Below are 27,207 nucleotides of genomic sequence, written 5' to 3' on the forward strand. Positions count from 1 at the left end.
CCGAACATAATTCATTCAACAGCAGGAGAGAATATATTATGATCAGAGTCTATTATAGTAAACATCACAGTCACTGTTTAAAATCTATCAGAGTTTCCAATACGTTGCACTTTTTTGTATTCTGAATCATCTGCGTCCATATATACAGCCCACTTTGCCAATACTTCTTTTCATCGACATCATCAAAGGCCAGAAGGCATAAATGATGCATCTGTTAAATGATGCAAAGGCTTTTTTTTCATCAGTAAAGATTGAATGTGAATATACACAATGAATCAGCACAGAAAATTAAAGTACAGCAGGCTGAAGCAGTCTAACGCGGTTGATGATTAAGTATGCAGAAGAGTAATAGAATGAGCAAGCTCAGCGGGATCCTGCTGTTTCACAGCTCCTCTGTGTGTGAAAACAAGCAGAGAAATTTCCTTGTAAAATATCTTTGTTCTTTTCAGGGGGATGTATCAGCAAACGGTCTTGATCGACTGCATGAAGCGATTTCTGGGTCAATCAATATTTCTAATCATGAACAACTTCCTCTCAATGAACTTCCTGACCATGTGATGTCATCCAGGCATGAGATGAGGGGTTATTCCACAGGCAATGAACGGCTTAATAACTATTGATAAAAACTTGACTCCGCAGTTAAATTTGCATTACAGCTAGACGTCCACTCGTCTGTGTGTGAGCAGTACAGACTTTAAATCCTTCTTTTGTGAACAGCACATAGTGGCACCTTTGGTTTTTCCTCGTCTTTTCCTTTCTTTTGGTATCGTGGTGACAAACCATGAAGTTGACGGTGGTGGATTGGAGAGAAAGGTGAAATACAGGGTGTGTCAGCAGTGATTAAGATGCACAGTGCAAGTGTTCTCAAGGATGACCTGGAGAGATTGCTGCAGGAATGAGTCCTAAAACCCGGAAACGAGTTAGCGTTTTTACACTTCTGGTTCCCTCGTGTTTAGTTAGATGCCTGAAATAACGCTGTGGTTAACACAAGCTTAAGAGATTTTAACATTTTGTCCTACGACATTAAATTCGTCAGTAAATATCCCACAATTTTTTAAGCTTTTATATGTCTTAAAAAAGGCGGATTAACAAATGGCTAAATCAGACTACAAAACACGTCCGCCTTTACAGCCACGTTGTGTATACTCACGTTCATGCCGCCGTGGTGTAGTTCGTTTAAAGCCTTAACGTTAGCTTTTTACTTCTGCCGATTGCATGCACACTTCAAAAATCATAAAAAGTGGTGTTCATTTGTGGAGATTATTTTTTACGGCACAAAACGTGTAAGTGTCATAAACGTTTGTTTGCCACAGAGTTTATTATCTGCAATAATCCAAAACCCAATGGAAAAATCCCATTGGCCTTTTGTCGAGGGAACCCAGGGCGATGCTAACTTCCGGGTTCGCCTACAAAAATATGTCATCCCTGCACAACTCTATGGCGCCATCTGCCTGCTCATATCAGACCAATAATGCTTGTTCTGTGCTATGTTTTTGGGCTTGAATTGGCATACCCATAAATACCACCTTAAATCAAATAACCTTTATTGTGTGTTATTAGAGACAGTATAAAAATGACTCACCATAAACTATAATTTGAGTGAATTCCTCTCCAAATATATATTATATTGCCCATATATAATTGGTACAACACATCTGCAACAACTGTTGTATTCTCCCTCTGTCTGTCTACAGTGTTACTGCACATTCAGCGTTCGCACACTGTCCTCAATCTGTCGAGTCAAGAACCAAACTCAGTGTGAGAGAAGCTCAGCCCGACAGCAACAAAGACTTTAATTCGTCACCATTACAGGCCGTGAGGACCGAGTGACTTACTGACCCCACTGGTCCGTAGCGGTCCCACCATGGGGAAGACTGGGCAGAGCACAGTGGACTTAAACTCCCCGACAGAGGTCAAACAAGCAGTTCCCTTTGAGGAGCTGGATCCTGTGGCGCCCCCTGCAGACGAAAAGAAGGAAAAAGAAGAGCCACCAGACAGGGGGAGCTGGAAGGGGAAGTTTGATTTCCTGCTGTCGTGTGTGGGATACGCCATTGGCCTGGGAAATGTCTGGAGATTCCCTTATCTGTGCGGCAAGAACGGTGGAGGTAAGTGGTATCATGAGATTGTCAAAAGATATTCAATGAGTTTAAAGTGAATTCTGACAAGATATTTATATGCATACTTGTATTTCAATGTTTGAGATTTGTTAGATATTTCACCCAAAGCCACAATAAATACACTGTAAAATGTGCCAAAAGCATTCCTAACGAAGCCCAGTATTCAAGTTAAATGATGTTTTGACCCAACATAGACCATTTTTTCTCATGTCTTGCGGGATGAACACAGGTGTGATTAATAACATTAATTGTGGCCCTGTTCCATTGAGGTGTGCCAGGGCCCTGGTACTCATTGGATTGGCTGTGAAACTAAATAGAATGGGATTATAATATCTTTTATCAATTACACCTGCTATGATATGTCAAAAATGACCTATTAAACAATCTTCTACAGGTACACATTGGCAATCAACAAAGCATATACTTCTACGTATAACAACTATAACAATTAACATAACTATAACATTTATGTAGATCCAGCAGCTTGTCAGGCTGTATAGCATGCATCCATCCAGCCATCGGCAGCATGCTGCCTAATCCATCTTTGCCCCAGTCACACCTTTCTTCTAACCCACAGCCATACAAGTTACACTGTAAAAAAAGTGTAAAATAACGAAAATTTTCCGGCAGCAGGGGCGCCAGATCTGTTAAAAAACAGAAAAATACTGTCCGCTAATTAACATAAATAAACTGTTAAAAAAGACAACAACTGTAATTATCTTTATATAATTAGCCTTTATTACTGTAATTTTACAAGAAATATTTTACTTTTAACATATATTTATTGTTGGAATAGAGTAATACACCGTAAATCTAAGACCATTTACATATAAATCACAAATGAAACATGCAATTTTATGTTGCAAAAGCCCAAATTTACATTAACTCAGAAGTTTTGCAAAAAAATCTGTATTTTTACAAGAAATATTTTTAGAATTCCATGAAATCTTTTTCTTCTAACATAAAATAATTTTTAAAATAGAGTAATAAACCTCTAAAATACAGAATAATTATCTTTAAAAATGATCAAGAAAATCTTAAATACAGATAATTACGATTATGATTACAAAAAATACTGTAAATCTAAGACCATTTACATATAAATCCCAAATGAAACATGTAATTTTTACATTTTTTTCCTGTCATTTTGAAATACAGACAAAAAAATTTAAAATTTCTTGAAAAAAACTGTAAAAGAAAATGTTTTTTTTACAGTGTAGTGTTTAACTTATCCAGCGGCCTTTTGTTACATGGTGCTGTGCTGGCTGTCATCTCATCCATGTACAGTATGCCTGTACGGGCGGTAAGCGCTGCCCTCCCTGAAGCCTCTCTCCCTCTATGACACGACCCATCTTAATGCCCCCAACGATGACCACTGCTGCCATGGTAACAACTCACTGTGAAATTGTGCCACGATGCCTATCTCCAACTGCTGCCACGCTGTAGATAACTCTGTTGTTGTGATACATATCTGAATGTCCCCTCACTAGCCCTTTCACCATGTGTGGTACTTTGAAGTACTATAATGGTTCCCACAGTAGACTATGTGGAACCCAACCAAATGCAACATGCAAGTCTCTTCTTTCCCTCTTTGTCTGCTTTCACAAACCCCAAACCTTTCCACGCCAAAGTGATAAATGAAATCCCCCATCTTCTCTAACTTCTTCTCCATTGTCCCTTTCAACCTATCCAGTGCACCTATCAGATCTGAATTAACAGTAGCCAATATGCCCCTCTCACTAGCCCGTGGCTAAATCACTTTGGTTTTCTGCCCATCACTCCTCTCTTTCAAAGTATCAATAAAACTAATAGAGAAACATTTTTCATGGGTTATTTGACTGAAGTTACCCTTTAAGAATATACTTTATCAGAATAAGGTCCTTAAGCAACCCATTAACATTTACAGGAACTTTTTTAATCAGTTGTAAAACTTTCTCTCTGGGCGAGTGTATATTCTCTGTCTCCTGCATGCAAATGATACATTATTTTAAGGAAGACTGCCCTCTAGCATTTTTCCATAAAAGTCTAATAATATAATAAAGTAGATCTTGGAGAGGAGTTGTGGTTTAACACATTGGAGAAAGGGATATGTCATTCTCACCACAATATTACGGCAATATTGAATCTCTCTTTCAGTCTATGTTGAAGAAAAATGAACTTTTCAAGTTGAACATTTAGTTTTAATTTTGTCTTATGATATGAGTTGTCAATCTAAGTTACATCAGTATGTTAAATGCAGTATTACTCTAACATGTTAATGATAGTATTGCTATCTACATTATCTTACCAAACATATTTTGTTTATCTACTCTGTGATCATCTATCAGGGGCCTTTCTGATCCCGTACTTTCTGACCCTGGTGTTTGCTGGGATTCCTCTCTTCTTCCTGGAGACGTCTCTGGGGCAGTTCACCTCAGTAGGGGGGCTGGGAGTGTGGAAGCTCATCCCTATGATGAAAGGTAAGATATGGATGTACATCTGTTGTTATATCACTTAAATTGTACACATATTTTGAGTTAGTTGACATGATTTCTGAGCATCCTAACAGACCAGTATGTCACCAAGAATATGCATTTATTGTACCACTAAGATTTGTTTTGGTGATCGAGCCTCCTTTTGCCCAATATTTCCACTTGACATCAGGATCTTTTTTTCCGTGCCAAAAATGATAAGGATACAACAAAGAGGTGCAGAAAACACAAAAACAATCTTTTTTTCATTTAAGAATCTTTTGCAGCCAGTCGGTGGTAGCAATTACACCACTGCCGCCAAACTCTGCTGTGCCAACTGATACTCCAAGCCAAGGGCAAGTAAACATTAGAAACAACAACAAGGATGAGGATGATGAAGATTATAACTAACAACGCTGAGTGATGTTGTTGGAGTTTTACTTTGTATAGGCTGACCTATAAAACATGTAAAATGCTGACGTCTGTGCCTCTTCTCACTCTCCAGGTGTTGGTATAGCTGCTGTTGTTCTGTCCTTCTGGCTCAACATCTACTATATTATCATCATTGCTTGGGCGCTCTACTACTTATTCAACTCCTTTGGTTCGGTATGTTGCATAATCAATCATTAGAAAGTCAATCTTAAAGGAACAGTGTGTAACATTTAGGAGGATCTATTGGCAGAAATTGAATATAATATTTGTTTTCTTAGTGTATAATCAATTGAAAATAAGATTTGTTATGTTTTTGTTACCTTAGAATGAGCCGTTTATGTCTACATAGGGAGCGGGTTCCTCTTTACGGAGCAGGCCGCCATGTTTCTACAGTAGCCCAGAACGGACAAACCAAACTCTGACTCTAGATGAGCCATTCACGCTTTCACGATTTTGTGTCAGCCACTGTAGTTCTCTCTATATGCTTGGCACACGGGAGATCTTTCAGTCAGATTTCAATCTGCGACCTTGCCACTAGATGCCACCAGACCATACACACTGCACCTTTAACTAAAAAGTTGTATATTTTAAGTAGAGCTGAAAACGATTAGTTGATCGACAGTGAATTAATCGGCAGCAATTTTGTTAAAAAAAATGGTTTTATTAATAATTTTTCAGGCAAAAGTGTTAAAAATGTAATGGTTGCTGGCTCAGAGAAGCCTGGTGGTGGAAATTTAAAGACTTTACAGGCGTTTTGGTGTAAAAAAATATATTGTTCAGTGTTTATATCTGATAGAAGTTTCTTTTTTTCTGTGAATAAAAGCAGAAATATTTCTTCATATTCATAATTGCGTATGTTTTGTGTGTGCAGGAGCTGCCTTGGCAAAGCTGTGATAACCCCTGGAACACAGAGAAATGCTTCTGCAACTACAGTCTGACAGACACCACCAACCTGACCAGCGCTGTCACCGAGTTCTGGGAGTAAGTCGGCGAGATATATGTTCCTGGATACAGTATGAGTATGAGATGCCCTGTACAAGGATATGTTGAAGCTATTTCTGGAAGCTATCTGTGTCTGAATTCAGTGTGTGTTCCTGTAGGCGTAACATGCACCAGATGTCCAGTGGTCTGGAGGAGCCAGGAGAGGTCCGCTGGCCCTTAGTGGGCACTCTGGCACTGGCCTGGGTCCTCGTCTATTTCTCAATCTGGAAAGGAGTGGAGTGGACAGGGAAGGTCAGACTCAGTGCTTCAGTTTCTCTCTCTTCCTCTTTCCCTTTCCTCTTTCATTCTTGAAACATACATTAGTCTCTACAGCTGCAGACTGCTACTACTACATCACACAGTCTGCTTCATCTGAGCCGCTTCCTCTCCACATTTTTAATCATGCAAACAGCAGAGGACACATGAGCTGCTCAGGAGGCAGAGCCGATGTTGCTGTTGGCTGAGTCCTTTCTTGATTAAAGAGAAAAAACATGATTCAGAGAAAACATGAACATGAAAGAAAAATAGCATATCGTGACTTTGGAGCAGACTGAAATATCTCCACAACTGTACAGATTTCAGATTTCCATGAAATTTTGTACAGACATTCGTGGTGCCCGGAGGATGACTCCTACTCACTTTGGTGATTTCCTCCAGCGACATGTCATGGCAACTTAAAATCAGTTTCTGTCTGGAGTGATGAGATGGGATGAGAGAGGCAAGAGAATGCACAAACACAATATTTGTCAATCAATTCTCCTAAAGATCTTTAATGCGTGCATGCATGGCATCTCTTCAATGAGTGACATACGGCTTTATGAAGTAGTGCAAAGATAACCATAAAACACCTCAAACACCTAAAACACCTCTCTGTGCCAGGCGTCAACATCCTCCACAGCAGGGGATCTAGCAAAATGAAATCTAACATATAGGGGGAATCTAAAAGCTTACAACATCTGTTTCTTAAAAGATTACATTTCATAAAGATTACATTTCATACAGATGCACATAAATCTTTAATACCACAATTTCCATCAGCCAACAGCCATCAGCAGGTTGACAGTTTTGTTTTTTAGTGAAATGTTTCAACATCTATTGGATGGGTAGCTATGACATTTGGTACAAACCTTCTTGTCCCACCGGATTTGAGTGTTATCAGGCCATTAAATAGGCATTATCTGTCGCTATAAGCACCATAGCTGTGGGTCAGTGGGGGCCTACTACGCCTACTTATGTTCTAAATGTGAAAGCAAAACTTTAAAGCAACACGTTCTATCATGTTGTAAAACTGAATTAAATGTCACATTTTGAACAGAAACAAAAGGCGTTTTTAGGTTTAGGCAACAAAAACACTTCGTTAAAATTTAGGGTAAGAGATTGTGTTTTGGATAAAAATAACTACGAACACAATACAACAACAAGTTGTTGGTTTCACACTGGATGCTAAAGGTCACTGTTGTCTTCTTTTATTCCTTCTTTTGGTGATCTACCATGTGAATAGATGATAAAACATAGTAGTAGGTATAGCAGGCCCCTATTGACCCACATCTATGGGGTTTATAGCGACTGATAATGCCTATTTAATAGCCTGACAACAGTCTAATCGAATTGTAATAAATTTGATCCATTAACCTTTTGATCTGGCGCCATCATTAGTTAAGTCCAATACCTGTAGATCTAGTTACACCAGCCTTGTTCTTTCTTTGAAGAGTAGTTAGCAGAGGTTTATCCTTTGGTCCATTTGTCCACTGGGCCCTCCCAGAAGCTGACACACTAATTAGCTTTTAATAGGTGTGTTTTGTCATTTAGGTCTCTCAGAAAATGCAAATGCTTGACGAGATATATACGTGATTGTTTATTGGACCATTTAAGCCCTGTCTCCTTTTACTTGCTTTTTGATTGTCTATGTGTTTATTGATCCTAAAGCACAAAGCTCATAGTTCACAGCTCAAATGGATATTATTCATCATTGCTAAAGCTATTGATTGGTTCCAGAATTAGAAACAAGAGAGATTCATCCACTGATCCCATGATGATTGAGAAATTGATTTACTGTGTTTAGAGTGTCACGTTATGAGTTCACCTCAAAGTGGGGCAGAGGATAAGTTAATTGGCTCCACAGAGTGGAACAACAAATGTTGACTGTTTATATCTGCTGTCCATAATCCATCACACATGGTTTCTAAATGCATTATCCAATCCCATACTGCTGGATAATTTAGAGGTGATAGCAAAAAGAGTTAGAAAATATATATATATATATATATATATATATATATCACTGTGCTTACTGCCTGGGATTTTTAAATTACAGCAAGCCCAAGCGATGTATGTGAGCAGAAGCACATTTACACATTCACTGCCGGTGGATAATTGGATTTTAATGTGTGGCATCTGAGAGCAGTGAGAAAAAAATGAATTCCCCCGCGGCCCCGGCCTTGACGGACACTACCAATTAAGCATAATGATTATACTACAGCTATAGAGCTGCGGGCCTCATCCTAAAGGCTCTGGCAACGTCTCCTGGCAAAGAGAAGCCATGGAAATATTCCTGAGATTTTGCACTCTGTGTTCTGTGGGTTTTTTGCCTCTCTTGTTGACTTTTAATTATTTAAGAGAAATGGCTTTGAGTTGTTTGCAATTGTGATTAACTTGAAAACCCAAATCCCATCTTAGAACAGACTTTCTTCCATTTTTAATTCTGTAGAATTCAAATAAGGGTTTTTGGCTTTGACAGAATAGAAATATATTTTAATTTGAACACATTAAAAGAAGTTGCTCTCTCTCTCTTTCTCTCTTTCTCTTAGGTGGTGTATTTCTCAGCCACCTATCCCTACTTCATGCTCTTCATCCTGTTTTTCCGTGGGGTCACGCTGCCTGGAGCCATAGATGGGATCCGCTTCTACATTACCCCGGACTTCAATAAGCTCACCCGGTCCGAGGTAGCAACACATCCAATCACACAAACATGTTTATATAGACAATCAAACAGATGATGAATATGGGCGCGTACATGTATCTGACAGGTGTGGCTGGACGCAGCAACTCAGATCTTCTTCTCCTACGGACTGGGCCTGGGCTCGCTCATCGCACTGGGGAGCTACAACACTTACAACAACGACGTGTACAAGTAGGAGCATGCAGTCACAAGCGTTATACATCCTCATATGATTTTTTTTCTTCTGTCATCCCAACTATTAATTTTGTTTCCTTTCTCTTCAGGGACTCCATCATAGTGTGCTGCATCAACTCCTTCACCAGCATGTTCGCTGGCTTCGTCATCTTCTCCATCGTAGGCTTCATGTCCCATATCACTAAGAAACCTGTCCAGGAATTGGCAGCATCGGGTACAGTACTGTGTTGACTTGTTTGGCTATGCAAAAACAGCGTAGGACTTCTTATAATATTTGATATTATAGTGCTGTTTGTGTTCTGTTTCTTATGTTTTCTAGATATGTAAATATGTCCATAGGGCTACTGTATAGCCTATGGACATATTTACGTATCTAATGTCATAAGATAACGCATTTGTAATTGAAATGGTGTGTCTTCTGTGTGACCTTTAGGTCCGGGTCTGGCGTTTTTAGCTTATCCTCAGGCCGTCACCCAGCTGCCCATGTCTTCCCTGTGGGCCATCCTCTTCTTCTCCATGCTCATGATGCTGGGCCTGGACAGTCAGGTACAAACAGCACACACTTTACCTGCTGATATGACCCTAAAACACCAAAAAAAGCTGTATAATTGCATACATGATTTAGATCATACTGTCTGCTGCTGTATTCTAAGAAAATATTCATCTCTTCTTTCATTAGGAGAAATTTTAAAAAACAGCATGAACGATTGTGATTGGGAATAATAGTCAAAAATGACCCAAGCAGTATTAGCAACTTACATACTACTATTTTAAAACATAATTTGTTTTTATCTCTCTTTGAGTCTATGAAATTCTGTCATGACAGTATCTAAAATGCATGATGCGGCTCGAGTGAATAATAGCTGCTACTGGCGTAACGCACCCAAATCGTCATCTAACTTGTCAGTGGTTGTATTGCATTGTGGGTTGTCTCCCACCCACTCCATGATGTGCTGGTCAAGCATAGGAGTACAGAGATTCACCACAGGAAGTCATTCCTGCCTGTGGCCATCAAACTTCTCAACTCTGAGTCAATAGACTGGCCCTTATTTCACCCCTGTAAGCAGCTCTAGTTTATTTATATCTTCTACTGTGCAATACTGACTTAACAGTGCAATAATGTGGTGCAATAATTCAACCGTGCAATACTCTGGTTTACTGGCATTGATACTGAATTTATTCTTATTTATACTATTCTTGCATTTTAACACAATCATAGATCCCATTCGTTAGCATAATTATTATTTACGCTGCTGTTATATATTGTAGTATATTTTAAATTTTTCTATTTTTCCATATGAATATTATTATTTACACTGTTATATTGTATTATATATATTTTACATATTTCTCTTTCCCCATATTAATAATGATTATTTACACTGTTTTGTATATTGTAGTATATTTCTATTTTTATATATTAATAATTACTATTTACTCTGCTATATTGTAGTATATACTGTATGTTTTACATATTTCTATTTTTCCATATCAATTTTTATTATTTACACTGTTATATTGTAGTATATATGCTTTACATATTTCTATTTTTCCATATCAATTTTTATTATTTACACTGTTATATTGTAGTATATATGCTTTACATATTTCTATTTTTCCACATTAATTATTATTTACACTGTTATATTGTAATATATTTGTTTTACATATTTCTATTTTCCCATATGAATAATTATTATTTACACTGTTGTTGTATATTATAGTATATATATTTTACATATTCCTATTTTCCCATATTAGTTATTATTATTTACACCCTTGTTATATACAGTATTGTAGTATATATATTTTCCATATTTCTATTTTCCCATATTTATTGTTATATATTGTAGTATACAGCACGTATTTTTCTTTTTCTTATAATTTCTCTATGTTTATATATATATATTTCTATTCTAGAAAGGGAGTAACTGTAACATAAACCAATTTCATCAATCAAAAAAGTATTTCTGATTCAGATTCTAATGTAGGTTTTGACAAAGAACATTAATTGACAATATCTTTCATCGACGACGGTAGACTTTTTATTGATGATAAAAAAAGACGATATGTCTTTTTCTGCTGCATTGAAACTGTCCATCGTGAGTTCAACAATGCTCAATCAGTGAAGTACTCTTTTAATAACAAACTGCAGTACATCGTGACCCGTATCTCTTTATAATGTCATGTATTAGTTCTGCACAGTGGAAGGCTTCATCACAGCTCTGATGGATGAATATCCCCTGGTGCTGAGGAAGAGGAAGAAGGTCTTCATCCTCATTGTTTGCTTCATCTCCTTCGTCATCGGCATCTCTAACGTCACACAGGTACACTTGTGTGCATATTACATGCCCCTCGGCCCATGTTGATTGTGTAGTATAATATACGTTGACTTGTACTGCAGAATGTGTGACTAAGTTTTAAAAGAAGGTGGCCGTATTAAAACCCAACACACATACACACCTGAACATTTGCAAATTTTTTCTGACACTAGGGAGAAGAGCCCCCTCCTGCATTATAGATAATGACAAAACGATCTCACAACAATCTGCGGTGTACATTCATCATGAATATTTTATTCAATAAAGAGAGGTCTCTGAAGCAGATACGTGTGACTCTCTATGTATGTGTGTTAAAATCTCCCAGGGTGGTCTGTACGTGTTCAAGCTGTTTGATTACTACTCCGCCAGTGGGATGTGTCTTCTCTACCTCGTCTTCTTCGAAACCGTCTCCATATCCTGGTTTTATGGTAGGGAAAACCATTTTTATGCAGTCTACGCTTAAACACTGTAGAGGGGAAATCAACTATAACCACAGCTGAAATAAGCTGAGACCGAAGCTGGATAGAAAGGACTATATTGTGCCAAGTCACCGAATGAATCAAGCATGTAAATTTCCTATATACACTGTCGCTGTCCAACAGGAAATTACATCTATCTGCTCCACTTTCTGTGATAAGACTCTCTGTCCAATCAGCTTTTCCCTCACCCCATAAGGCTTTTGTTCTTGTACTTATCATCTCCACATTAACACGCACACACACACACTTCTTCTTTGTCCTCCTCTCTTTACGCCACAGGAGCTGATAGGTTTTATTCGAACATTGAGGACATGATCGGCTACAGGCCATGCGGCTGGTGGAAGCTCTGCTGGAAGTACTTCACTCCGCTGATCTGCCTGGTAGGCGAGGGAATGATTATGGATTTAACCTCCATCCATATTGTGCGTTTTTTCTAAGTCGAACTCTAGCATGTGCTTCCTTCTCCCTCATGGAAATCTATCAAGCTGCAGGAGGTGCCATAGGTAGAGAATTGATGACATTGCTGAATTGGTTTCCTTTGCCACGTGGTGATTTGTAGCCTACTTCAACGTGTGGCCGTGTTAGGCCCTGAGGGAAATCATGGCAATGTCTTTCTCTTCATTACTCTAGTGATAGACGTAAATGTTAAAAATGGGCTAAATTTGATTGAGAAGTGAACATCGGTCCACTAAATTTGGTCTCGACTGAAATATTTCGACAACTATTGGATGGATTGCCATAACATTTGGTACATTTATAGTCCCCATCAACAGGTCAACATTTTAATTTGTCCAGTATGCTTTGAGAGCAAATACATGAAAAATAATGACATTCAACCTCAGCTGTACTTTGTATTTAGGAAGGAAAGGAAAGTTTTACAAATATAAAACCTCCATGGATCAAAAATTCATAATAGAAAGAGTCATAATCGACCTTGTTTGCAGTTCTACGCGACCTGTCAACAGTTTTAAAGATTTCGCAATGGTGGTCTAGTCACTAGCTGACACCAGTATGGCTGTAGACTCTTGCTTAGACATCAAGGTTTACAAATAACTGTTGCTTTGAGCGTGACTATATTAGATACAGGTCCATAACAAATTATATATTATATTATATTATAAGTAAAACCTGTTTCAAACAATGTTACATAACCTAGACATTTAGAAACGTCTTCTTTTCTAGTGCCCAGTTTTAACCGAGATGTTTTTCGACATAAAAATCCCCAAATCGGTGCTTGCTGTTCTCATTCTGTCGCTGGTTAACTGGACTAATAACATAATTGTACAATTGCAGGGTGTGTTTACCTTCAGTGCCATTGAGATGACCCCTCTGACCTTGGGCAAGTATGTGTACCCGCTGTGGGGCCAAGTGATTGGCTGGTTCATGGCTATGTCTTCCATGTTGCTGATCCCGGGCTACTTCATCTACATGTTCTGCGTCACCAAGGGCAGCATCAAACAGGTACAGACCTCTTACACGTCTCACTGTCTTCTCTGTTTTTTATTGTCTATTCCCTGCCGTTAAATAAAAGAGTTATGTAGGATACTACCATGTGGCACTGCACAAAGGGGGTACAACTGAGAGTAAACACTGATTGTTACAGTTAACATTTTGTTAGTGTTTTGTGTCCTACAAAACCAGATTTTTGTTGACAGTAAGAGACCATTTTAAAATTTCAGAGTCTAGTTTTAAGTTTTCTCTGCTTTTCCTTAAATTAAATTAATGTGAATTACAACTAAAAACCACATTTGTTCACCTTTCACACTTTTTATTTGTACGTTTTGGTCCACTTGACTTCCCACGTCTGGACTGTTAAGCATTTAATGCTAATATGAGACTGATGTAACTGTCATTATTTGTCCAGCGTTGGCAGAAGATGACAACTTCCCGGGAGGATAAAAAGCCATCGGGGCATGAAGAATTTGCACACACAGGGAGCGTGGGCGAAGCTTCTGTCTAGCCAGGATTGTTCAGGTTGAAATAATTCCCCCGTCTGCCAGGACTCACTGTAGTCAACACTGAAATTTGACAATTGGACAGATGGAGTCTCGTACAGCATTTTACTATGATGTTTTTCCTCCATCTTAAATTGTGCCGAAAAATAAAGGAAGAGGATGAGGCTTTTAACTTTGATAAATTTAGAGGATAGAGTTCTTTTTTTGCAGAAAAAGAGTGACCACAAATTGAATGCTATAGATCAGCATCGAACCTGTGTACATATACCACATATATACCATTAATGTATGAATGTAAATCGTCATCCTACTTGTACATTTTCTCTACTACTCAACAGAATCACAGTCTTTGTCTATAAGCTTACCAGAAAAGTCTTGAATGTTGCTGTACAGAAGCGTTAAAACATCTGGTAAAACTTGATTCTAGGTGTAAAACTGTAACGCATCAAAGATTATTTGCTTGTTGTAACTTAAACCAACCAGCCACTGTGATATTTTTGTCCAGCAAATAAACATGTGGGCCATCCAGTTATATGTGTTGTCTTTGCTGATTCAGACTTACAAAAATCCAAACAAGAAGATAAATTTGTAACTATAATATTAATGTGATGGAAATTGTACAGGGTTTTGACCTTAGATAGTTTCTCAATTAACACTGATTTGAGATAAATTTTAAATTATTTTAATATTATGTTATGTTTTTGTTTTGTTTCATACCATAAAATGTTCTGTGTATGAAAGATTTGCCCTGATTTACCCATTTTTTTCCCACGTCAGTAAAAACACAAACTGCACCTGGTAACTCCAGAGATGTGATGTAATGCCTTAGGCCCCAGCACTGGTTAAAGGTTGTCCTGTTGGGATAAACCCTAAGAGCTATGTGTGTTCAGAGCAGCACTCTTAGTGACATGGATGATGAAATATTGAATACTATCATTTATCACCATGGGAAAAGCTACAGGAGTAAAGCCCAGATTGAGAAAAGAATGATCCCTTAAACCTGCAATTACTTTTTGGCCACTTGGGAGCAGCGGAAACAAGCTGTGAACAAAACACTGACATATTACAGTACATCCTTTTCAAAGTTGCCTATTTAGACATCCAGAGAGTGTAGTGTTTCTTTTTTTTAAAGCTTTTTTTTTTACTGGAAATAGCTTTCTGCTGGAAATGACACTGCTGAGAGTAGAGATATACCAAAACATTAAAGGGGACATGTCATAATAAACTCCATTTTTTAGTGCTTGTGCGCATACATTTGTGTATCTGCTGTGGCTACCAAACCACAAACTGTGAAATAAGATAACCCAGTCAGGTTTTTGTGGGCTGCATAGATCAGAAAATATGTGATTCAACAAGCCATTCAGATTTGGCTCCCCTTCCTATGTCACATGCAGGCTGGGCTTTTTCTTGAGGGGGTTCTTAAAGAGACAGGCACTAAAACGGAGCGTTTCAGACAGAGAATGAATACAGGTATATTCAGCCAGACATTATGTAAAATAATGTGGTTGTTTTTTTTAACATTAAAGCATGTAAACATGTTCTAGTAGAAACCCAAAAGTATGAACATGGAAATGAGCATGATATGTCCCCTTTAAAGTTGTGGGCTGGAAAACCAAAACAATGAGCTGAAAGACACTGAAACCGTTCATAAAAAATATTGGTTATAGCTCCCTTTATCATATAACCAAGAGGGTATGTATATGTATGATTGTACTTTTTAGTGCAACATAAATTATTTGGTTCAAACTTTCACTTGTTGTACAGTATATACGGTAAATTTTGAATTTTAAAATGAAAATGTTTGCTGACATGAGTCTGGGTTAATGGTGTAATTCATGGTAAAATTACATTTCAAAAAGTGTAAATAAATTGACAATGGTGGATTTAAATTTGTAAAGAATCAAGCTGTTAAATCCAAGAACCAAAGCAAACCATTGTAGTGAATAGACTTAAATCATCTTTAATAGCATGTTGATATACTGCAAAGACAGGTAGAGAGGGATTCAAAGCCAACTGAGGGAGGTGATGGTTCCTATCTGTTACACTCCGTTTCCACCTGTCTTACCTTAAATATGTCTTACCTTTTTGTAATTATTTTTTAACTAGTATGAGCAAACACAGTGTTGAAGAGCCAGACAAGATCCACATGTCATTCATGAAGCGGTGCACTGCTATGGCAGAGCCCTTTTTTCAATTTCTTTAAGAAAGTTAGCCACTATACTGCGCTTCCATGTCATATGCTGCACTCCCAAAATGCTACATTGGTTTCCTTTCAAACATAATGATTTTCAGTGTGCAGTGCCTCGTATTCATGGTTATTGCACACACAGGATGTCTGTCTCCCAAAATGCTTAAACACATTGTCAAGTAGGGCGAACTGTGCAACCATAATGAAAGGGTAGTGAAAGACAGGGAGACAAAAATGGCCACCGTTTGGCAAAATAAGAGGCCTCATATTCAACGTTGTGAATCCATTTTCTATTTGGAGGAGTGTTTGCTCTCATAATCTTTTTTTTTTTAGTTCAACCACAAACAAAAAAAAATCAAGTCATCTTCATCGCCCTCTAGTGTGCTCACAGCAAATTCAGTCATGCACAAAATATTCTAAACTTTTGGGAATCGGGGTTCAACGGGTCTCCAAACTGATGGCATGCATGAGAAAAGAATCTCATTAAATGTGAATGTTGATTCAAACAAAAACATGAGCAATCATACAATCATCATCCATCAATGTAAAACCCATAATATCAGAACTTTTGATGTTGTATGTAAATGTATTACGTAACCATCAAAAGTTTGTTTACAGCCAGTAAAAAACATTAAAATCGTCCTAATAACTCTATATTCATTTTTGAAAGCAATAATTCTTCTCATTGTGTTGTGAAAAAATAACAAAAGAATAACTGGGATGAACGGGAGAGAGGTCGGATGTGTTTACAGGAAAGTTAGGTTGCTACTCTCAGCAGGTCACACGCAAACACACCTACACACACAACGTTGTACTTCTATCTTTGTGAGGACAGTCATTGACATAATGCATTCCCTAGCCCCTTACCCTAACCTTAATCATAACAACCCGGTCTCACGGGAAGGCGTATAACTAGAACGACATTGCAATGACGTGTTTCAAGGACACATTTTAGGCTTTTCGCATGTCATTTGTATGCCACACAACAAAACTATGGTAACATCCGCAGTAAGGTTTAGGCAACAAACCCACTTAGTTAGGTTTAGGGAAAATGTAATGGTTGTGCTCAAAATAAGTACGTAAACTAAGTAAAACATGTACGGAATAAGTCCTGTGTTTGTTGGACCCATCCATCTAAAGCGGTCTTTCTCACATTTTATTCTACGCCACTATCTCTGAGTGTAGCATATTTTTGCCGAGTATTTACATTGCAGTCAGTACAGACTACGTGGCGTGCAAATGACATGCCAAATGCAAGAAAGGTGTCTGTATTGCACGCTAAATGGCTTGTGCATTATCGTAGCATTCATATGCCTTTTCATGGGAACGGGCTGAAATGTCTGACCACAATCACTTACCCTAACCTAAACCTAATTCTATCCTGAACCTTGAAGCCAAGTCTGAACCCTCAAGTCAGCCTTTGAAAAGTGGGGACCAGCCAAAATGTCCTCACTCAGAAGGTCTAAAACTCAACTTGGTCCTCACAGAGATAGCTATACAAACACACACACACACACACACACACACACACACACACACACACACACACACTCTTCTCTGCCAGACTGTTTTTTCTGCAACCTCTGTCTTTCCGCTGGGTGAAATCATGAGTGGAAAAGGACAAAAAGATGAGATAGAGACGTCCCTGCAGTGTCTCTGTGATTATAAATCAAAAATCAGAGAGGTGAGGGTCAGATGGGAGCAGAGTTAACCCAGCATCCATTCTGCAGTACCTGGTGGGGCTTATGTTTAAAAGATAGACGCATTCAGGCTGAGGCAGTCGCTGACCTATTTCAGAATGAAGGACGAGTGACAGGGCGATAGCATTTTGAAGGGGCTAAAGGTAGCTTGCTTGTCCTTTCCGACACTGCTCGAATGCGGTATTTACAATCTAGGCTGGGGTGAAAGAGAAAGAGATCAGATAATGCATTCTTTTTGTCCCGTTTGTATTTAAAGCAGGGCTAGCCAACAGCACAAACAATACCATTAATGCCAGCATTTGCAATACAAGCCGTGTGTGTAGTTTTTTGCCTTTTTTGAAAATGTCAGACTGAAAGGTTAGGAGGGAAGAGAAAAACAGTCACAGGGAGCTGAAACAAAAACCTGGGAGTTGTACCGACATAAAGAGACAGTGTCTGGATGTTTTGTGGGTGGAATCAGTCCTGCATTTTATCCACCGACCGGGAAAAACACACAAAGGGTGAAATCAAAATAAACACAGATGTTGACATTTAACAGTTGTAGCAGAAGCGTCTTCATGGAAATTCATGGTGATTTTCCTGAAAAAGCGAAGAAGCGTTTCATAAACAACGGATGACAGCACAAGTGTACATATACTACGTGTGAATGCTAGTTTTAGAAAAGTCCGAGAGCAGCTTTGACGATTTCAAAACATGAAAAAAACGTTACCCACCATCAGCAGATAAACATGTGGCAAGAACTCCTGGGATAAGCGATATTAAATATGAAGACAAACAACAATCAAACAGGACCATCCTGGGCGGACTTTTTGGTTTGGCTGCAATTCACGTGATTGGTTGCCTTTGTCGTACTTCGCTGTGGAATGATCTATGGAGAGTGAGTAAGAGTGTTTTCTGATGATAGAGAGCCACAACAGAGGAGCGGATGACAAACGCAGCTTATCGGAGGATGTTTTTTTTTTTCGTTTTTTTTATCCAGGGGAGCAGAGAAGAAGAGCAAAGGCTCTCCATCACATAAATAAATCAGGAACGGTGCAAATGGGGACATAGTTTTTCTTTTTTTTATGAAATTGAAATTGTTATTCATTTTTTTGTGCTCCTTGAAGGAGAAGCGATGTGAAAGGACTATTTTCTCAAAGCAAAGGAAGGAGTTTTTTTTTCTTTTTCTTCTAGCCTTAGCGTTTAGTCAAGTGCAAAGAAGTCAGTGTTTAGTGGAGGCTATGTATTTTGGCACACGTTTTTCAGTAAAGTGTCCACTATGCACGCACGCGCACATACAGCACAGTAGGCATGAGGTTTGGGATGAGAGAAGCGAACAGAAGCGGAAGGTCCCTCGGAGTGCGTCCAGCCATCGCGGTCCATTTCTGCTGTTGTTGTTGGTGGCGGCGGGCGGTGGTGGTGAATACCGGAACTAGAAGGAATCCATCCAGAAACTGAATATCTGTGTTTTCTCTAGCAAGAGTTAAAACTGACAAAAAGTTATAGAAATTTGTTAAAACTACATAATATTTCAAAATACATGTGGAATCAAGTAAAACTTTAAATATGCACTTTATTTCTCTTTTAAAACCTTGATATTTCTTTTTAATTTTTTTCCTTAAATATATGCATATAAGTGTAATTTTTTTTTCATTATAGCTCTTTCATCTGTATGTATATATGTACATTATGTACTTTTTAAATAGAAGGGTTTTTGTGTGGGAGTGTGTGTACTAATACTAATTAATTTATTTACACCATGCTCCGAGAGCCACTTGGGGTCCGGTGTAGACTGAGGTTGGGTTCGGGGGGTATATACTGGTGTGGGTGGTTGTAAGGCGGAGGTGGGGGAGGCAGCGGCGGCTGGTGGCCGTCGTTGCCGTGGGAGCTGTCCGGCGTGCGGACTGGGGTGGACATGGCCGACTGACTGAGCTGGTGGTGGCTGTGGTGGTGGTGGTGATGCTGGTAGTGGTGGTGTGTGGGCGTCTGGCTGAGGAAGGCCTCCATGTGCCCGTGGCCGCCATTGTCGAGCATGATGACCTTGACGATCTGCTGACACTGGATGAGTGTCTCGGGCCTCAGGTCGGTCATGCTGACAGCCGGCTGGTGGTGCTGCTGGAGGTGGAGGTGGTGGGCGGGGGTGCTCGCCGCTGACTGCAGCTGCGGGTGCTGAGGTGAAGGCGCCGCCGCCGGCCCGTGGATTAGCCCCTGGGGCCCCTGCTGGAAAAGCAGCTCCCCCCGGTGGTTAAGAAGGGCCACGCTCTCGGGACTCCGACCCGTGCTGCTGCTGAGCTGGTACGTCTGAAGCCTGTTGTGAATTGACACCTAGTTTAGAAAACAGCCAAGAGAACAGCATCAAATGTTATAAAACTGGTTCCTCCTCTACAGTCCGTCAAGCCCTCTTTTTGTTTTTTTTTGGGGGGGGGGAGGTGGTGGTGGTGGTGAACGCACAGCACACACACACACAAGGCATGCGTGGGGGCTTAGGTGTTGGGGTCGGTGGAGGTGTAAAATCATTGTGACTACTGCACACTCCCCTCCCTCCACCCCCACAGGTACTGGGAACAAGTGTAGACCGGATGCTGGGAACACCAGTGTGTGACTGGGGTCAGGAGGAGGACAGTGGTGGGGAATGGGGATTAGAGATTTCGGTGCGACGCTACAGTACAGAAGGGGCCCGGTGGTTCCAAAGGGGACACTGAGGGCCCCCGTGTCTCCCTTCCAAACCACTGTGTGGCGCTATGGTGACACAAGGAGACTCGGAAGGTGGGGTCGGGGGGTAACCAGAACATAGACGGAGGTCATACGAAGAAGAGGGAGAGGTGGAAGGAGAGGAGGTGAGCAGACTGACAACCACACGACGTCCACAGGCAAACACTCATCAGAATGCAAACCTCCATATGTCACATTTATTTCAACTCTCTACTTTCTGCAGACTTCTTCTTCTGTCAAAGTTTATTTTTTTCTGTCAACAGTTTTCTTTCCCTCAAACTTTACTTTCTGCCATCTGTCTTCCTTTATCGTACCTTTTCCTTGAATTCTTTTTATGTCGCCTATTTTAGGAAGCATGTCACGTTTGCACACACTGTTCTCAGAAAGCATACGCCAAAACAAAAATATATAGCTAGTATCTTCAAAAATCACAGAATGAGCACAATTTGAAATGCATATAATGTGTGGCGGACAAAAGCACAGCACATCTCATTTTTATATTTGACGTAAGTTAATGGCTAGGATTAGCGTTAATTGCAGACTTACTGACTCCATACTTTCATTCAGTCTTGTTAGTTCTTCAGATTGCTGTAAATTTCAGACTAAAGATATTAGTTTTGAGTGAACTTTTAACCTACTGTGAGTGTGTCTATCAGTATATAGTTCCTCACCAAAACTCCTCAAAAAGGCGACTGTGTGAATAAGGTCAACGGTAATTCACCTGCAATATAATGGACTTTTAATGTGAAGTATCTGAGGTAAGAAAGGGCTTACAGCAGAGTCCTCCCATTCTTTCACACAGGAGCCGATGTAACTCTTGTGTGAAAGAACTCCATTAACATTTGCTCCTATTCAATCTGCCAACCACTTTTTCTCTTTGACGACTTGGCACATATACTTAAGACTACAGTATCAATGAGCTCTGAAGCACTTTAGATAAAGAATGAAGGATTTCGCTGACTTTCTGGCGCCTTTCAAAAGTTTGATTCCTCAATAGAAAGATTTATTTTTTTCCCCACAGATGACCAAAAGAATTTCAGTGCTGGTTATAAAATGTCTTTCACTGTAAAATGTTCACTGTTACACTGACAGCTAAATTCTATCTATTCTTTCCTTTCTGAATAAGGGTATTTATAGGCCTGCCTATATAGGAATAATTAAAACTCTTAACACTTTGTCCGAAATCACTCCCTATTTACTAGCCTATATAGTGCGCTTTTATTTGAGTGTCCAAATTCTGAGATTTATGCACTACATAGTGCCCTTAAAAAATGCCCACAATGGAATAAAAATATGTACTACTATAAGTACTCGAAATGAGTAAATATATATAGTGCACTTTACTGCATACGGAGTGATTTCCGATACAGCTAAGGATTGTTTTTGACGTATCACAAATGATAGTCCAGAAGTCCGCGAAAACCATTGGACTTTCACCCAGGAGACCGGGTTTGTGTCCTGTGTGAAACTAAAAGTCAACTTTAATTTATTTTAATCATGATGTTGTTTTTACTAAACCTAAGCAAGTAGTTGTGTTGTCTAAACCTAAGCAAGTAGTTGTGTTGTCTAAACCTAAGCAAGTAGTTTTGTTGACGTTTGTTTTGTTTCAGTTTACAAACACCGGACTTTTATGAACAACAGACTTTTGCCCAGGAGACTAGTGTTCGTGTCCCGTCACTCCTGTTTGAAACTAAAAGTCAACGTTTACTTATTTAAATTTTTTTCTTTTCTAAAAAAGAAATCTAATTAGTTTCGATGCGTTTTTTTTTTTTGTTGTGTTTAAAACTGTGACCGTAATTTTAGTTTACGGCTTAAAACTGTTTTAAAAGTGCGACCATAATCCAGGAGAAAGAAAATTTCCCTCGAAACGTAATTGAGAATGCTAGTTGTATGGGAACTTAATTTTGGTGAGTGTATTGATGTTTTTATCTAACTCATTTTATCTAACACATTTCACAAAACTACTCCTTTAAGCTGACTGTCAATGAATACCATGTGAATCAAATGGCACATTAGTAGGAGCTATCCTTAAGAAAATGTAACTATTTTACCAGGCAGAAAAAACTTGGCTGACTGTGATTATCAAAATAATAAAATGAACTTCTGTTAGGATGGCGAGTGCATCAAAATAAAAGAATGATCATTGAAAAAATTTCAATATAAGTGATTTTTTTTTATTCTTTTATTCATTATTTTTTATTTTTTTAAATATTAATTTTGGTAACTAATCACATGCATGTGACTTGGACTGTGTAGCAGCCAGCTGACATGACTTTGCTCTGACGAGGTGAGAGAGTGGTCGGCTCATTAGCTGGACTGGTTGCACCTGAGGAGAAGCTGGCAGAGCTTTAAATGGACTACTGTTAGCAGCAGATCTGTTCGTTTGTCTGTCTCTCTGTCGTGATGGCTTTCTTTGTGCTTGGTTTTTCTTTTCATGCCAACAAAAAAAACAAAAAAAAAACACACATCTGTTCAAACCTGTGCTCTGCCATGTCACTGGTATTGCTGACTTGACAGTCCATTACCATGTCTTCAAGGGTGTAGCTAGAAAAGCACTGCTCTGAGAGAGAGACAATAAAATCTCAACACCTTACTATCTGATTATAAAAGCCTGCTGTGGGATTCAATCACCTCTATATATTAATGCCTCCAGTATAAGCAGGACTCTCTGTGTGAAGATAAATGTGCCTCGACAGCTAACGGCTCCCCACCAGCCACTGACATTTACAGCAGACTGCAGGAAGACGGCTGCTGAAGGTAGCTCAGACAACCATGAAGAAGACGGGCCTGATCATAGCTCACTGTTATGAGCACCCAAAGGCTGCTAGGAGAGAGAAAGAGAGAGAGCACTTCTGTGCATAAAAATGAGCAGACGATAACAAAAATTTTTTTTTTATTTTTATGTTTTTTAAATGTGTCTTGTGCAGCAGTGAATGCATGTTTACTCTGCTGTAATTATTGCCATTCTACAAGCATTTAAATGAAATAGCTGCGAAGGATTTCAGTGTATATGTAATTACTTCGGCTCTAAGCAGCACCTGAGTGAAGATTTACAGCCGAACATAATACCGGCGTGGAATTAAACAGTGTCAAATTGACCCTGTGCATTCGGCTTTTTCGCTGTCAACTCCACAGGCACACAAGGGAAAAGGTCATCTGATGCCACGAGGATGGTAATTGCAAAGCCCCATGGGTACTGTAGTTCAGCTTGCACGAAATGTTTGCACGAGAAGCTTCCCCTCCCCCGGAGATCTGGCAGAGGGGCGGGAAGGTGACGTCTCCGGGTCAAATGAGCGTTAAATTTATCCGCCCACCTGTTAACCGTGTTAATTAAGGTCTCACACACACAGTATATGCATTCCACACATGTCCTCTGCTACTTTTTTTTTTAGCAATGGCTGCTTTCTCTTTTCCCCTTTTGGCTGAGCTTGTGAAACTAATTACAACCTATTCCTTTTTAGGCTCGCAGATAATATTTAAAACCTTTGAGTCTGATGCGTTTTTCTGTGGGTAGAACCTGTTCTGACTGCTTTGATTTTTATTAATTTCCCCCAAACCCCTACTTTTATCTAATATATTTGGTTTGGTTGGGTGACCTCACATTCCCGCAGCACACGTTCTCTCATCCATTCCTCACACACTCCCTGCTTGATGACTCTAAACGCCCTAAAGATATGACTATCCATCCCTATAGGGTTTCATCCTATCTCATCCTATACCCTGATAATGACACACTGGACTGACTTACCTGTTATTTGGGACATGGCCCTATCACTACACACTTACCTCTACTGCATTGTGTCCGCTTCTGTCATCTATCTCCTGGTTTCCTGGACAGATGGGGGGAAAAATGGAGGGAAAAGAGACAAAAGTGGCAGCAAAATGTCTTTTTTACTGAGTGAGAAATACACTTTAAAATAAAGCACTTTATGTCACTCCACTTATTTAAAGATTTAAATGTCTTTTTTCAATTCATAAAAGACAGCAGTTGTTCAAATTCCAACACTGGGTAAATTAACGCAATTGAGGACAAGGTCTCTGCAGTGTGTTTTTAAAATGAAAAACGGGTGCACACACACTCACACACACCTGATGGGGAGCCCTGTTTGCCGCGCAGCTCTAGCTGTGTGCCGTTGTTCTTTACCGAGTGTGTCTTGGCTCCCTGCTGCTTCTCCAGCTCCCCTGCGGAGATCAGAAGACAAATATGATCCTCACATAAACACCATGACAGAGAGACAAAAATAGGCAGATAGACAGATAGACAGAAAGACAGGTAGACGGGGATGAGTGAGAGTTACAACATTAATTCTACTTTATTTCAAATGACGAACACAACGCGCTCTTGTTGCCTTTACCCTCCCACTCTCTCCTCTAATCTCCAAACACAACTCGCCATCTCTCTAATTACACTTCACACTTGATGGTAATTGCATGTCATTTCCAATCATGATGACTAAATGTTGTTTTGTCTCCCAACGCTGCACTGCATTCTAATTCTGAACTGCAAATACTGTCAGGGGCGACCTTAAAGCTGGGGGAGGCAGTTTATGTTTTGGCGTTATTGGGCAAAAAATTCCATAATAACCTTTCAGCATATTTTATATCAAGTGGTACCCCAGGGTAGGCAGTTTTCTGGAAAAGGCAAAAAAAAAACAGAAACAAAAAACGCCAGAAATATAACCCTCCTCCTTCAGCTCTCCCCATCAGATCCTGATGCCGTTGTATCACGGCAATTCTATAAGAATTACCGTCCTGTTTTCTTTGCAAACTTGTGGGCTTTTAAAGCTCTTTGTGATGACAAACTGTGATTCGAGGCTTTATCGAGCTACAAGATCGGCAAAGCACTTCACGGGGTTGTGTCTAGAAGGTAGCCCGCAAATTGCGAGACTCGCTGCCTGACGACCTATCCTAACCTTAACTATTCAAGGTCAATGCCTAACCTAACCTAACCCTGCCTAACATTGTGGGTTAGCTTCTAGACACAACCGTTTCAGAGATGTAGAGAAAATATTGCTAATAATAATTTAGCCTCATGTCAATAGCCGTCACGGTTGCAACGCAACTATTAGAGAGAGATGGAGAGAAAATGATGCTGCCGTAGCTACCGTGATGCTGGCTCAGACTCTCTTTTTGATAAGTTTTCCTTTTTTTTGGGTTGCTTTGCAGTGTATAGGCAGTTGTTGCCAATGCTGAAATAACATTTCCTGCAGGATGTTCTGCCGTTGAATTAAACTCTTGCCATCTGAAGGGACGTGCACACACATCTGCATTTGTAGAACAGCCAATAGGAACGCCCTCTCTCTCTGAAATGACCTGTGATTGGGCAAAGTCTCCCGTCACGGGCTAGATTTGCTAAAGCCTGAAAACAGAGCCATGAGGAGGTGCAGACGTCTAGTTTTCTCTCAGACCACTTGAATTACAATATGCTGAAAGGTTATTATGGAATTGTTGATGCAAGTATGTCAAACTAAACAGAAAGTGTCCTGTTTTTGTAGTTTACCTGCTAGATAGGTCAGATAAAGCTATAAATAAACATTGGCAACACTTTATTTTACAGGTCGGTATTGACCTAATGATTTGTTTGGAAGTTTCCTGGAAATAAGCATGTATTTTGGTACTACTTATAGAGAAAAGAGTTTTAAATGGAGCGGTTCTTTCAAGGAAATTCCTGTCGTATCTGTAATTAGCACAGGCTTTTTCCCCAATTTAATATATACTTTTATTTACTTAAACAGGGTGATTGATTTACCAAAGTCACAGTTAGGTCTACGGGCTACAATGCTGTGAAGTTTAAAGTGAATGTAGGACTGAATTAAAATGATCAATTCCATTAGAAACTGCCGTATAGTTATAAAGATCTAGATGCAGGGAAAAAATGCACCTCCATATGAACGGCAACTGAAATTTCTCTTTCCCATCTCAAAGAGGGAAAAGCCCAAACACAAGTGAGCCGGATGCCGCAGGCATGTTTGCTAATGTGCCGACAATACAAAATCCTTCGAGGAGGAAGGTTGACGTGGTGTTTTTCTGTGCAAATGCCAGCAATCATTCTTGTTCGTATATTATGTCTTGAGAAAAAGTTTGTTTGTATGTCTTTTAACAAATATGTCTCAACATGAGTTCCGTCCGTTGGTTGATATGTGTTTTTGTGCACAGCTGTCTATCGTTGCCCCACTCTAGAGAGAGAAATAACTTCCGTCTGTCAGCCACTGCCTGTCTCCATATGTTGTTGCCTGCTGGCCCTCCCTCCCTGTGAAGGGTAATGCAGTTGCGTCAAATCCCAGCAGGGATGCTCTCTTTGATGCCCACTGGCAGGAGCCAGGCTCTGGATGCTCTGCTTCTCCATGTGGGTCTGAATATGTGCATGTCTTATTGTCTGGAGGATTTCATATGCACGCAGACCCAAACAACTCAGCTGCACTGGCAGCTTTGAGGAACACTGGCCTCTTTTTACCTCCAATTCACTGCCCTCCTGCAGTCTGTTTGAGCTGCAGTGCACCAAAGGAAAACAAAATGCAAAAAGTCATTCTGCGCCTACGCAAGTTAGCAAATGTGTACTATCTGAGAGGATCTAAGAATCCACTGTAGTCTCCCACTTTCCAAGATGTGAGATTATTGATTTGGTCCACAATGTGATGCTGGTTGTATTTGCCACAGGAGGAATACACACAAACATTTCAGCCAACACATGAACAAGTGTGCAGCCACAAGACTCAGATAGAGAATGAGGATCATTCTAATCCAATATGTGGTAGCCTCC

At 39.6% G+C, this 27,207-nt stretch overlaps 2 protein-coding genes across 7 annotated transcripts in view; one reads left to right on the forward strand and one right to left on the reverse strand.

Moving 5' to 3' along the window:
• The first annotated feature begins 1,697 nt into the window (after positions 1–1,697).
• On the forward strand, positions 1,698–14,505 carry LOC141761624 (sodium- and chloride-dependent GABA transporter 1-like). Of its 2 annotated transcripts, XM_074625079.1 has the most exons (15): positions 1,985–2,105; positions 3,405–3,503; positions 4,445–4,576; positions 5,073–5,173; positions 5,871–5,980; positions 6,100–6,232; positions 8,788–8,922; positions 9,007–9,110; positions 9,203–9,327; positions 9,547–9,659; positions 11,309–11,440; positions 11,760–11,862; positions 12,193–12,293; positions 13,207–13,374; positions 13,778–14,499. In XM_074625079.1, the coding sequence occupies exons 3-15, from the start codon at positions 4,567–4,569 to the stop codon at positions 13,871–13,873; spliced, it is 1,431 nt and encodes a 476-aa protein (XP_074481180.1). In that variant the 5' UTR covers positions 1,985–2,105; positions 3,405–3,503; positions 4,445–4,566; the 3' UTR covers positions 13,874–14,499. The 2 variants fall into 2 exon arrangements, with proteins under 2 accessions (XP_074481179.1, XP_074481180.1); XM_074625078.1 differs by lacking the exon at positions 3,405–3,503 and having other exon boundaries at positions 1,698–2,105; positions 13,778–14,505.
• Positions 14,506–18,646: 4,141 nt separating this feature from the next.
• The window catches only part of iqsec3a (IQ motif and Sec7 domain ArfGEF 3a), a 102,172-nt gene continuing 93,611 nt past the window's right edge, over positions 18,647–27,207 (reverse strand). For 3 of the 5 annotated variants that reach the window (XM_074625441.1, XM_074625444.1, XM_074625445.1), the window contains 3 exons: positions 24,537–24,629; positions 24,234–24,277; positions 18,647–20,060 (listed from right to left, as the gene is read on the reverse strand). In XM_074625441.1, coding sequence (XP_074481542.1) covers positions 19,488–20,060; positions 24,234–24,277; positions 24,537–24,629 — 710 coding nt within the window. In that variant the 3' untranslated portion in view covers positions 18,647–19,487. Of the gene's footprint in view, positions 20,061–24,233; positions 24,278–24,530; positions 24,630–27,207 lie in introns of all 5 variants that reach the window. The other 2 variants (XM_074625442.1, XM_074625443.1) reach the window with 2 other exon arrangements.

Source organism: Sebastes fasciatus, chromosome 23 (assembly GCF_043250625.1).
Source record: "Sebastes fasciatus isolate fSebFas1 chromosome 23, fSebFas1.pri, whole genome shotgun sequence".
NCBI lineage: Eukaryota > Metazoa > Chordata > Actinopteri > Perciformes > Sebastidae > Sebastes > Sebastes fasciatus.

Coding starts and splice junctions, on each gene's coding strand:
- LOC141761624 (XM_074625078.1), top strand. CDS start 1,865: ATGGGGAAGACTGGGCAGAGCACAGTGGACTTAAACTCCCCGACAGAG. Junction 9,111..9,202: donor TACAACAACGACGTGTACAA/GTAGGAGCATGC, acceptor CTTTCTCTTCAG/GGACTCCATCATAGTGTGCT. Junction 11,441..11,759: donor GCATCTCTAACGTCACACAG/GTACACTTGTGT, acceptor AAAATCTCCCAG/GGTGGTCTGTACGTGTTCAA.